Genomic DNA, 13401 nt, shown 5'->3' with positions numbered 1-13401 from the left:
GGAGCTAGGGGAAGATGCCACAGAGGACAATGCTGATAGGAAGTGAAGAATCTGGAAAGCTTTCTAGGTCCTCCTTCAAGTCCCTTCCTGAGGCCTGGACACTTGGCCTGGCTATTGTGGGTTCTATAAGACACTTTGTATCCTTTTAATAAATCCCCTGATCTCATTTCTTAACCAAGTTTAGCTCAGGTTCATTTTTGTTGCTTGCAACCCAGTAGTTTTGACTAGTGGAGTACATCAGGCAGGATGGGCATTGGTTGCCATTGGCATTATCAAAGGCTTCAGACAATTTCAGAGTTAATACCTGTGGTTAAACACTTTTTTTCCAAATTCCCTCCAAGTTACACTCTGCTAAAGTTGTAGGGCTGGCCGGGCTGTTAATCTGATGGCATTAAGCATAACGGGAAATTGCTTTCTTACCTTATTCATCTCAATGCCCTCATGTTTATCAATAATGCCTCTTGACCAAAGGAAGGTGAGATTCTTCAGAGCCTTAGAAATCACATTTCGGATTGCCTGCTTCGTCTTCAAAGCAATCACGACATCACGACCCTCATGCTCTATGAGTCCTAACGCAGAAAAAAATTCAGTAAGCAACCTGGGCAATAAGCATAATAACTAGTATTCGTATGATGACTTAGAATTTCCGAAGTATTTACACACTATCCTTTTATTCCAGTGAACTCCTGAGGCCAGCCGGACTAGAGTTGTTTTCATCTCCATTTTATAGATGAAGAACATTGAAAACTGACTCCCCCCACCAGCTGAGAGAAAATCACTGCCTCTTATTCCCACGGTATCTCCTCTGGATCTCTCTTAGGGAAGTCATCGCATTACAGAATTACTATTTTTTACTTACCTGTCTCATCCTCCATATTATACTTTTTTGTTGCTTGAATGAATAAATGACTGAAGGAAAGAGCCCCTGGACTTTGGCTGGTGGGTCTTTCCGAAGTCAAGTCCCATCTTTCCACAGTAAACACAAGAAGTCATGGAATGGACTGTGAGTCAAAGTCCAAACTGCATCTGTTGCATCTTTACAATCCTAACATTGAGCACAATGCCCAACATATGGAAGGGATTTACTCATTTTTTTAATGGAAATAGCAGACCAGTAGAGTGAAAGGTAGCAATGATCAAGAGATTTTAGCATCAGATACACCTGGGCTACGGAACTGGCCCACCACTTACTAGCCATAAGGCCTCAAGCAAGTCAACCTCTCTAAAAATAGCATTTGACTCATAATTTTTATAATGATTGAATGAGATAATATAAAGCAGTTAATAGTTCCTGACATAATAAGCACTCAACAATCAGTAGCAGTAACCATATGGTAACAGGCACTCCCTTTTACAGGACTGAATCTAGGAAACTTCGTAATGTTTTATACTTATCTAAAACATAATACAAAGCAGCAGTTCCTAGGCCCCCTAATCTCTAAAAGCACAGAAATAAAAATCTGCCAATATGTAAATGAAAACAGTGGGTCCTGCAATTTCTGAGACAGGGCCAAAATATTCTGACCTACTATCTCCAAATTAAATTATCTCCATTCATTAGACCATGTTCTTTCCATTTTGCCTGGAAAACGTGATCCCCAAAAATCCGTATGGCATGAATGTGGTCATGAATACAAAGTGGTTTTACTTTATTTCTTTTCTGTAGCTTCCATTCATTAAGGGCCTACCATGTGCCAGGCCCTCTACCAGATGCTTTTGCGCACACCAAGAGCCTGGCCCGTGGCCCCATATGAGGAAAGCAGACCCAGGAATCTTGGCATAAAATCCTTAGGCTCCTGGTGTGTGGTTCAAGTAAAAGGGGAGTGACTGTAGGTGCTCAAGAAACGACATCCTTTGCAGCCCTATGTTCCAGAGTATCCTTGCAAAACTGGGGGAGGGGTTAAAAAACCTTTTGTCAAAGGTAATCTTCACATCCTTTTCTTCCAATCTTAAGGACTCCGACCTCACTACCTTAATACACTTTCCATGCTCCTCCCATTGTTTTCTCTACACTCCCATAGCAACTAATAGGACTTGTCTAACTTGTTCAGTTATCTCCATCAGACTGCACTTTTTAAGATCCACCCATCTTTGCTTTCCCATACATGGCCCATTATCTGTGTTCAATATGAATGCATAAACAAATAAGTGAATGAGAGTGCAGACTTATCTTCCTTCCATTAAATTATAGAACAATAAGGTGTGACTTCAGGAAATCATGTACTCTAACTCTGTGGTCGCCAACCCCCAGCATAGACAGGTAGTACTTCGTGGCCTGTTAGGAACTGAGCCACAAAGCACCCCTTCCTGAGCTCTGCCTCCTATCCCTCCTCTCCACACCCACCCACCCACCCACCCCCCATCCATGGAAAAGTTGTCTACCATGAAATTGGAAAGATTCCAGTCCATGGCCTATTAGGAACTGCGCTGCCCAGCAGGAGGCGAGTGTAGGCAAGAAAGCAAAGCTTCATCTGTATTTACAGCTGCTCACCTTCACTTGCATTACTACCTGAACTCACCTCCTGTCCCATTCCCATCTCCCTCCGACCCCCACATCTATGGAAAATTTGTCTTCCATGAAACCACACCCTGGTGCCAGAAAGGTTGAGGACTACTGCTCCAGCTACCTACCTAGTTCTTTGACAGCATCTCGTTTGTTGGTTTCCAAAATTTTATGTATTTTCTGTAATGAATTAAGAAAAACATTCATCTCTTATTACACCAAGTATACTTCTGGCTTTAAATTCTGAGAAAAAGAAGTATGGTAGAGGAAATCTCCCTTAGTCAGATTTAGGAGCACTATTTGTTTCGATTCTTCCCTCCAGGTCAATTCTGCTGCCTCCCCCAGGCTCAGACCTGAATTGCAATGCACATTATATAGTCAGTAGCTCGCATACCTGCAGTGCCTAATGGTTCTCAGAAAAGATTAGTATATATTCCATTGTGTTCCAAGGAAAATTCTCATAGACAGAGCCTGACTTGGGAATGAGCCAAATGAGCAGCTATTTTGGGAGCCAGTCTATGAGGAGCACAAAAGCAAGTGGAATAACGAGAAAATGTGCTATTGATTAGTGTATGTTTCCTGCAGATAACTGCTTACAAAACTGAAGAAGTAACGCCAGTCCGGGGCTAAACAATCTTTGCCCAATTAATCATACAACAGGTATTGCTGGATGCCCACTATACCCCAGGCACTGTTCCTCATGAAACTGAGTCTTCTGGGGAGCTTGCACTTGGCCACAGCAACAGTTCTGAGACCAAACATCTGACAGTTCTGGTATAGATGTCTGAAGCGCTGTACCCAAATAATGCATGGCAGAGTGCTTTTGACAGGGAAGAACTGGTTTGTTAAACAAAGTTTTTATTGCCTTTTTCAGTTTTTTGTTTTGGTTTAGATAGATATCACATCTAATAAATCTCTTATTTTGAATATAAGAATGAGGTGTAGGGCGGCGCCTGTGGCTCAGTCGGTAGGGCGCCGGCCCCATATACTGAGGGTGGCGGGTTCAAACCCGGCCCCGGCCAAACTGCAACCAAAAAATAGCCGGGCGTTGTGGCGGCTGCCTGTAGTCCCAGCTACTCGGGAGGCTGAGGCAAGAGAATCGCTTAAGCCCAGGAGTTGGAGGTTGCTGTGAGCTGTGTGAGGCCACGGCACTCTACCGAGGGCCATAAAGTGAGACTCTGTCTCTACAAAAAAAAAAAAAAGAATGAGGTGTACAATTTTTATTAAATTGTGTCTTCTCACTTAATAACATTGAATCAATATTGGGAAGGTGCCAAATTACTAGCCTGTCCATGGCACTGACATACTATGGTCCAGCCCTGCTTGCATTGGTGCATAGACGGCAGCTAAACCTCTTTGGTACCAAACTAAACTAACAACAACACTGTAAGGCTGCTCTAGAGTGACATTGCCCAGGAGAGCATAGGATCCAGCTCCTGCCTGCAAAGACAGTACAATCATGAAAGCAAGGACATACCTACATTTACTTCTCTAAAGGTGAGCTGCCACAGGCCAGTTTCCAGAACCAAGTCACTTTCAGAATAAACACCAGTTTGATAACTAAACACATTTCAAAGAGGCATTCAAACCTTTACCTTAAGTCTCCTTTAAAAATGCTGCAGGAAATTTATTTTATCTCTTACACATCAGGGCAACGCCAGTAAATTTCCACGTCTTCTCCCAAAGTCCTCAAAGCACATTCTTAACTCCTCCCCTCACTGGCTCTTGTTTTTCCTTTTCTTTTCTTCTTGCTTCTGAAACCTCTTCTCCTACAATCTTTCTGATGCAGATTAACCTAGACTTTCAGTAGTTCTTCCACTTTTCTTCTCCATTCTTCAAAGTAAATGAACAGGATAGAATTGTTGTACATTAATGTGCAATCCAGTAAAGGTAGGTATCTTCATAGCCTCCTTTCCTCTTCTGACTTCAATGAGGAAAGAGCCTCTCATTCGTGGCTAACAAATTGCCATCACAAACAGTAGGTGCCACGACCAGAAGACACAACCTCTAGCCTGTCCAATCACTGTGTCTAGGGCTTTAGTTAACCAGGATTCAAGTTCATCATCAAGTTAGAAATTAGGACTCTCCTCTTGGGGGCGGGACACAATTATAAGAGGGACTTTAGCTAATGAATGCAATCCTTGTAACCTAATTATTTGTACCCTCGGTGAATCCCAAACAATAATAAAAAAAGAGAGAGAGGGAAAATTAAAAATTAAAATATAAAAAAGAAATCAGGAGTCTCACTTGGGCTGAGAAAACATCTTTCAACTACAATACTGTTCATTTTAGACCTTTATTTACATGTATGGTAATATAACCCAAATCACCAAACATTAGGGAAGTGGGGGACACAGTGAAAGACAGAAACCCAACACAAGAAATGGGAGAACAAACTCCAAGCAAACAGAATTAACACGCAAAGTAGAGAATCTTAAATAGATTCGAGACAAGGAGATCAAAAAGTGATTACCAAAAAAAAAAAAAAAAAAAAAGATGATTTCATACATGGAGTGAACAGCAGAATGAACAACTCTAGATTGAATTAGTAACCAAGTTAAGGGATTCTCGTTGCAAAGAACAGAGAGTTGAAAGTTGTGAGCAAAGTTGAAACAGGGACTAACTCTAAAAATTCAAAAATGTGTTTAAAAGAGTGCTAGGAGAAAACACAAACAAGGAGAAGAAAGATAGGAATATTCAGACTGTAGATCCCACCAAGTACTATATGAGAAAAAGTGTCTTTAAATCACACCTATACATATCCTGGTGAAATTCCAGAATTCCAAAGATTAAAAGAAAATGTTAAAAACCTCCAAAGAGAGAAAAAAAGTAAAATCAGACATATTGGCAACGCTGAAGAGGGGAAACATCTTCAAGTTTGAGCAAAGAAATGGTTTTTGAGAGTCAAACTATTAATTATGAGACCAAAATAAAATAATTTTAGAACTCTAACTCTGTGTGTCCTATAAAAAATTACAGGCATAATTCAACACAATAAATCAGTGATTTTCAACTGCTGTACCATGAGAGCAGCTTAGATGTGCTGCAAAAGTTTTTAAAGATCATTAATTCAATTATTCTCAAAAGAAGTTTAAAGCACAGTTACTATACCCTTTTTTTTAACTGCTTTTTTTGATCAACATAATTTAAGTGTGCCATAGAAGTTTAACTATAGGTTCAAGTGTATCATGAGATTAAAAAGGTTGAAAAACACTGCAATAAATCAAATGGAAAATAAAAGGAGGTTCACATGGGATTCAAGAAAGAGCAGCTAAAGAATATGACCAAAAGAAAGAAAAGATAGAAAAAAAATTCCTTACTCCATTTGAATGTTTCATTTATTTTTTTAATGCCTAAATCTATTTATTCCAAAATAAGGTCGGAATTTATTATTCCTACCTTACAGGTGAGGAAGAGAAAGGTAGATTTACAGAACAAGAGAAAGATACAGGTTTACAGAGAAAGGTAAATTCACCATAGACAACGGACAGGCCTCCTTTGTCTCCATGAAGGAAAAGGCCTGAATGTTTCATTTAAAGAATCTCCTTCCAGTAGCAAATTATAATCACATCTGGTCATATTTCCTTTGTTATGAACTGAATGACAGGTTCTAGGGTGAATACTACTTACATAATCATAACAAATTAAAAGTTGTATTCCATAATAAGAGTCACTTATTAAAAAGAATGAAGACTTAATTATACTTACAAAACAGAATGTAAATGTTATAAACCTTCTCCCTGTAAGAATAATAGCTCTGTTAAGACAGGCAGGAAAAGAAAAGATTAAAGGAGAGGCATGTTCTTCTAATCTCCTTATACTTCATGACGGAGAAAATAAAGACTGTTGAGAGATAATAAATCAAAAATTAAGTGCATGCATGTGTACTCCAGGCATGATGGCTCATGACTGTAATCCCAGCACTTTGGGAAGCCAAAGTGGGTGGATGGCTAGAGGCCAGGAGCGCAACACCAGCCTGGGCAACATAGCAAGACTTCGTGTCTACCAAGAAGAAAAAAAAAAAAAAAAAGGTAAGTATATATTAAAATTATGGTAAGCAGTAAGAATTTAACACAAGAATTGTTACTAGGGATCTCTCTGGGTAGTGATAAAGAGCTGGAAGGGATAGTTTTACTTCTTTTTCTGACATTATTTTCAAGTTGTAAAATTGTAGATGATTATGTAGTATTTACATTCAAAGGCCTTACCCTTTAAGCCACGCAGAGCCACTGAATATTCTTAAGCAGAAAGGACATATGAAGTGTAAAATAGCCCTTTTAGGAACACTACTAAATTGCAGAGAGCAGCCTGGAGTGCACAGACTGGGATGAGGGAGCCTGATTAGGAGGGGATTCACTCCATCGCCCGGCTCCCAGGTGATACTTACTGCCTGACAATGAGGAAGGTCTTGAATGTTGAAAAATAAATATTCACCGACTGCATAGTACCAGGATTTCAAGTTTTCATTGTCAAATCTTTGTTTGCTTTTCCTTTTTTCTCTCCACTCAGGACCTAAGCTTTCTTTGAAGCCTCATTCAAGTCTCAACTCCTGCATAAAGCCTTTTCCTATCTTTCAGAATGTTACAAAGCCAGAGGGACTCACTACTCACTCTGTATAATATGTACATATGTAAATCATGTATTTTCTGTTATGAAGATAATAAATAAGTTTGATATTAGCTGAAACGTAAAGATCAGAGACTGCTCTCCCCTGAAGCACTTTTTTTTTGAGACAGAGTTTCACTTGGTAGAGTGGTTTGGCGTCTTAGCTCACAGCAACCTCCAACTCTTGGATTCAAGTGATCCTCTTGCCTCAGCCTCTCAAGTAGCTGGGACTGTAGGTGCCCACAACAATGCCTGGCTATTTTTTAGAGACAGGGTCTCACTCTGGCTCATACTGGTCATGGACCTGTGAGCTCACGCAATCCACCTGCCTCCGCTTTCCACTTGCTGGGATTACAGGTATGAGGGGCCCAGCACCTCTTATATGTAACAAACAATTAAATCCCTTTCAACTGTTGGAATATGTCAGTGTGGCCGAATACATGTAGAAATGCTCTTAAAGTAATGCACCTAAGTGTTGTGGTCTTCCCCCCAAATGACCAGTGCGTATTTCTCACCTGGTATATTGACTCACGGCTAGAAACTTGTTTCACTAAAAGTTTGGCGTCTTCTTGACTTTTGACATAGCCTTTTGTAATACTATACATCAAGCTGAGGCGCTTTTTGATCTGCACATCCACAACTTCTACCAGCATTGGTATTATTACCTGGAATAATGCGGGGGGGGGGGGAAGCCTGTAAACTTGATGACACAAAGCACCCTCTAAAGCAGACGCTCTCAAAGTGTCTTCTCTAGACAGCAGCACATAGAAACTCCTTAGAAATGCAAAACCTGGGCCCCACCCCCAGATCTGCTGAATCAGCTCTGGAGTGCTGGGGCCGGGGGTGGGGGGGCAGCAATCAGTGTTTTGACTCATCCTCTAGGAGCTTCTATGCTCAGGTTTGAGATCCACTCCCTGAAGAAATCAAAGCTAAATGAATAACTGACTTTGTTAGCTTTAGGGGCACATCTCTAGCACAGCCTTTCTTTCCCCTCTTTCTCTGTATTCCCAGATTTCAGGTGATACTGCAACCTTGGTAATAGTTGCTAACTGAATAAATCATCTCCCTACCCCTTAGTTTCTTCACTTGTAAGATAAGGAACTTTAAGTAGCTAAGATCCCGCTTAGCTCCCATCTCTCTAATCATAAACGGAAGCAGGGTAGTGTAGTAACTTAAGGGAATGAGATTTTAAATATAAACCTCCAGAGTTCAAATCCCAGCTCTCCTATTCACCAGCTCTGGACCCTTGTGCAAGTTACTTAGCGTCCTTGATGACTTAGTTTCTTCACATGTGAGATGAGGAAAATAATATGTAACGACTTCCAATGACACTGCTCCTGAAAAGCTATGCAGTGACTCACACAGAGGGAAAGCTGTGTACAGGGGCAGATGGTGAGGGACTAGGTAAGGAGGCAGAAAAAAGTGAAAAGGAAGGTGGCACTTAGTGAAGGAATTACAAGAGCAGAGAAGGGAGACATTGGTTAACTGCCATGTCTACTTGCAGAATGTTAGGCAAAGGGAGAGATGTTTAAAGAGGATTTTTTCAGAAATATGGAGAATCCTCAAAGACCTAAAAGTAGACCTTCCATTTGATCCCGCCATCCCATTTCTAGGTATCTACCCAGAAGAAAAAAAAAATCATTTTACCATAAGGACATTTGCACATGAATGTTTATAGCAGTTCAATTTACAATCTCCAAGATGTGGAAACCACCCAAGTGCCTATCAACCCATGATGGATTAATCATCTGTGGTATGTGTATACCATGGAATACTACTCAGCCATAAAAAGGTGGAGATTTTACATCTTTTGTATTTACCTGGATGGATTTGGAGAACATTCTCCTTAGTAGAGTATCTCAAGAATGGAAAAAGAAGCATCCCATGTACTCAATACTAATTTGAAGCTAGTGTAAGAACAACTGCAGGTCCACATGAGAGAAAAACACAATTAAGCTCAAGTGGGGGCAGCAGGGTGGAGGGCTCAGTGATCTCCCACCTGAAAGGTACAATGTAGGGGTAGATGGAGCACCACCTGGGTAAAGGACTCAAATGCAACTCGGACTTTTCCTAACAAACACAGACAATGTAACCTAATCATGTGTACCCTCGTATTAATCCAAAATTTAAAAAAAATCTAAAAAAGAAGATTTTTTTCAAAGTTTTACCTCACGATGCACTGATATCCCCTGAACTACCCTACCCCTTAAATCACCTACAGCAGTGGTTCTCAACCTTCCTAATGCCTTGATGTATTTTCATTGTTACAAAGGGGTCGCAACCCACAGGTTGAGAACCACTCACCTTGAGTAAGGTATCCAATATCTTTTCAAGTTTTCCCATGCGGATTTGTTTCTTTTGAAAGTTGCAATGTGCTGAGACTGGCTGTGAGGGCACCTAACTTTACAGAGTGGCAACACCCACCTCATATGGCTACTATAATAATTTAGTATATTATCTAGTTATCCACAGTTGCTGGAAAATAGTAACTGTTCATATTATTTTATGGTTCATAAAAAAGTGAACCATAATAATATTAATTCCTCTAATATCCTTCATTGAGATTTGTCAGGGTATGCTAGACAAAGGGGCAGCTGGTTCAGAACATTGCCGGCCACAATCGAAATAGACTGGGCTGCTATAGTAATACATTCTTTACATTTTTTTGTTTCATTTTAAGCATTTTTCACAAGGTATTTATTACTTCTAAAATAATTATTTAACATTTTTTAGCGTAAGATCTCTGTGTAAGCACCGATTACCAAAAGAAAGTTCTACCCTCCACTTTAAAGTTTAGCCCTGCTCTGCACATTCTGATTTGTAGAGAAGTTCGTGTTCTGACAGGTTGCACCTCACATGAGCACTTCGCTCTGAACTTGGCTCACTGGGCAAAAATCATATAGAATCAAAATTACCCTTTAAAGCAGGTTTACTTATGAGCTCCAAGGTTTAATTATACCCGTATAGAATAAAGGAAGGAACGAAAAAGACAGTCTATACGCACAAGCTGGATATACAAACAATTCTGCCATAAAGATCACTGTTAAATTGTATGAGTGAAAAGGAAGAATGTCCTTTGCAGCAATTTGGACAGAACTGGAGAACATTGTCCTAAGTGAAGTGTCTCAAGAATACAAAAACAAATGCCACATGTACTCTCTCATAATTTAGAACTAATTGATGGGCACAGAAAAAAAGTAAAAATCACTGGAAATACAAGAGAGGGGAGGAGAAGAGGGGTTAAAACCTACCTAATAGGTACCTAAACACTACTCGGGTAATGGGCATGTTTATAGACCGGCCTAAGTCAAACATTATAAAAGCTATCTGTGTGACAAAAACATGCTTACTCTCCAATATTTTGAAAATAAAAATAAAATAAAATGGCCAGGCACAGTGGCTCACACCTATAATCCTAGCACTCTGGGAGGCCAAAGTGGGTGGATTGCTTGAGCTCAGGAGTTTGAGAACAGCCTGAGCAAGAGCGAGACTCTGTCTCTACTAAAAATGGAAAAACTAGCCAGGTGTGGTGACATATGCTACAGTCCCAGCTACTTTGGAGGCTGAGGCAGGAGGATCACTTGAGTCCAGGAGTCTGAAGTTGCTGTGAGCTATGAAGATCCCAGGGCACTACCAAGGGTGACAGAGTGAGACTCTGTCTCATTAAAATAAAATTAAATAAATAAATAAACTGTAGGGAGTATAGGGACTAGGTGGAGGACTCGAATGTGTGCATTCTGCCATCAGGCTTTACAGCAATTTTTAAAAAATGTTAAGTCTCTATAACATCAGCGCATACTAATAGGCTGATTTGATGTAATGATAATTAACAACAACAAAATAGAGTGACAAGTGAAACATACAAAGCTCCCAAGTTAAAAGCTTATATAAGGCAACTCCATTGGAAAGAGAGACAGCAGGTATAAGAGTTGAGACTGAAAAAGAAAAACACGCCTTCAGAATCAAAATCAGAGCCACGGAAAGAAGGAATAGTAATTGGTAAGGAAATTGAAGGCCAGGCAATATGTTATGTGACTGTGGCAATATGGAGAAAATATTTTTTGTCTCTGCACAGTTCAGGTGACATGAACAAATTTTTCTGACCCCAAAGGACTTGTTTTGCGGTGAAACTGCTTCTAGTGGTACCAAGATTTTCATTCATTCACTCAAAATATATATATGAAGTACTTGTTCTATACCAGACACTCTTCTAGAGCCGTAGGTTACATCAATGACCAAAACAAAGCTCCCTACCCCGCGAGAGTACATACAATATAGAGTAAATAGGCGATAAGGGCTATGTGGAGGAAAATAGCCCTTAATAGCAGGTGGAGGGGCATCAGGAGGATGGAGTAGAAATCTGGGGGTGTGGAGGCCAGTTGCCATTTTACATAGGGTGGTCAGGGAGGCCTCTGTGACAAGGTGAAATTTGAGTGGTGACACAAAGGAGCTAAAGGAGTGAACCAAGCAGTCTTACTAGGAGAGTTCCATCCTATTTCTATTCCAGAAAAAAGACCCCTTCCCTCTTTTCTTTCAGAACAATGAGGTTTCCTTTTAGCAAACAATGCAGGAAACGAACCCTAATATTTAAAAATGTGAAGTCTTACCTTGAACAAAGGGAGAAACCTAATTATTCTAAAATATCCTATTACTACTGTAAACTGAATAAGAACCATGTTGTCTGGTCTCAGTCTGACAAAGTATAGGCAAAAGACATCAATGATTCCAATAGTCATAATTAAAAATTCCAAAGTATTCCAATGTTGTTGAAAATATTTCCTTTTCAAAATTACTATCTGTTTGGGGGAAAAAAAATAGATTATACGTCATTTCATAGCACCTATACAGTTAGGTGGAGGAGAAGTTGATGAAATTAAGTCCTCAATTACAAATAAGCTATATTCTAAAAGTTGAGCTTTAAGTTATTCCTTTGGAAGCACCCCCAAATTCTTTTTAATCTCCAACATCCAAAATTATCATTTGGTTAAAAATGTATAATCTATAGTGAAGTTGGAATGCCAAAAACAAGCATTAAAAATTAACAAGAGGTTCATTTCAATACTATTAATACTAAAACGTGGAAAGAATAGTGCTGATAAGTCATCTTTGAAGTGTTTATCCTAAGAAGTAGTTCTCACATTGTGAAGAGGACCAAAGACCTAGCCAACCTATTTGATTTTATTCACTTATGTATTTCTTGCATCATTACAGAAAGATCCAGGGAAACCCTGGATCTGAGCAAGAGGGAAACCCCATCTCTACTAAAAATAGAAAAAACTAGCCTGGTGTTGTGGTGGTGGTGGTGGTGATAGTCATGGTAGTTGTCATTGTTGTTTGGCAGGGCCTCAGGCCGGGTTGGAACCCACCAGCCCCAGTATATGTGGCCAATGCCTTAGCCATTGAGCTACAGGCACAAAGCCATGTCTGGATTTTCTTTTTTTTTTTTTTTTTGCAGTTTCTGGCCGGGGCTAGGTTTGAACCCACCACCTCCGGCATATGGGGTCGGCGCCCCACCCCTTTGAGCCACAGGTGCCGCCCCATGTCTGGATTTTCTCTACTTTCATGATCTATCATACTGATTTTGTTATTAAACTCGGAAAATTCAAAAAGGTTACTAAAATTCCATGATCTCATCAGCTATTATAGCAAATGGCTCCTGGTATCAAGGTATTTCAATATGATAACAAAAAGAGATTCAAAATATCTGAATGTTCTTTCCATAGAATACATTTCTATTTTAAACAGTACCTTCAATGCTGCTTGCAATACATATAAAAATATAAAATAGTAGTTTAGTGATATCAGTGCTGACACATTTAACTCTCTTGCCATTGGCCACAGATGTATTATCATAGGATAAATATACAACACAGACATAATATATCCTGCATATTTAAATTCTTCAGAAAATACAATGTGATATATAAAAATCAGAAATTTATTACTCCTGAAAAAAACAAGATCAAATAAAATGTCAGATCACTTAAAAGTATAACAACTAAGAACTGAAGTTCAACTTTTTTTTTTTTCAAACAAATCATCAAAATAAGGTGGATAAAGATTATAAATAATATAGAACAATAGCAAGCAAAATTAAAAGCATGCTTTCTATATACAAAAATGATAATGAAGACAGATAAAAAATATGGTTCTTATTACTCTACATCAGGGGTGGTATACTTTTTTTTAAACTTAGGCTATAATACCTAGGAAACAATACAAAGATTCACAAATCAAAATCAATAACAGATTTAAGGGAAAATGGATTACACATTAGCATTGTCGAACATTAA

At 39.3% G+C, this 13401-nt stretch overlaps 1 protein-coding gene across 1 annotated transcript in view; it reads right to left on the bottom strand.

Annotated features, from left to right (window-relative positions):
- The window catches only part of SLC9C2 (solute carrier family 9 member C2 (putative)), a 77535-nt gene that overhangs the window by 26826 nt on the left and 37308 nt on the right, over positions 1–13401 (bottom strand). Inside the window, exons 15-19 of the mRNA XM_053604348.1 lie at positions 12857–13055; positions 11716–11904; positions 7624–7773; positions 2632–2683; positions 421–569 (exon numbers count right to left, since the gene is read on the bottom strand). Coding sequence (XP_053460323.1) covers positions 421–569; positions 2632–2683; positions 7624–7773; positions 11716–11904; positions 12857–13055 — 739 coding nt within the window. The remainder of the gene's footprint in view (positions 1–420; positions 570–2631; positions 2684–7623; positions 7774–11715; positions 11905–12856; positions 13056–13401) is intronic.

This window comes from Nycticebus coucang, chromosome 10 (assembly GCF_027406575.1).
Source record: "Nycticebus coucang isolate mNycCou1 chromosome 10, mNycCou1.pri, whole genome shotgun sequence".
Taxonomy (NCBI): domain Eukaryota; kingdom Metazoa; phylum Chordata; class Mammalia; order Primates; family Lorisidae; genus Nycticebus; species Nycticebus coucang.
The sequence above is the reverse complement of the archived record's forward strand: the minus strand, read 5'-3'. Positions and strand labels throughout refer to the sequence as shown.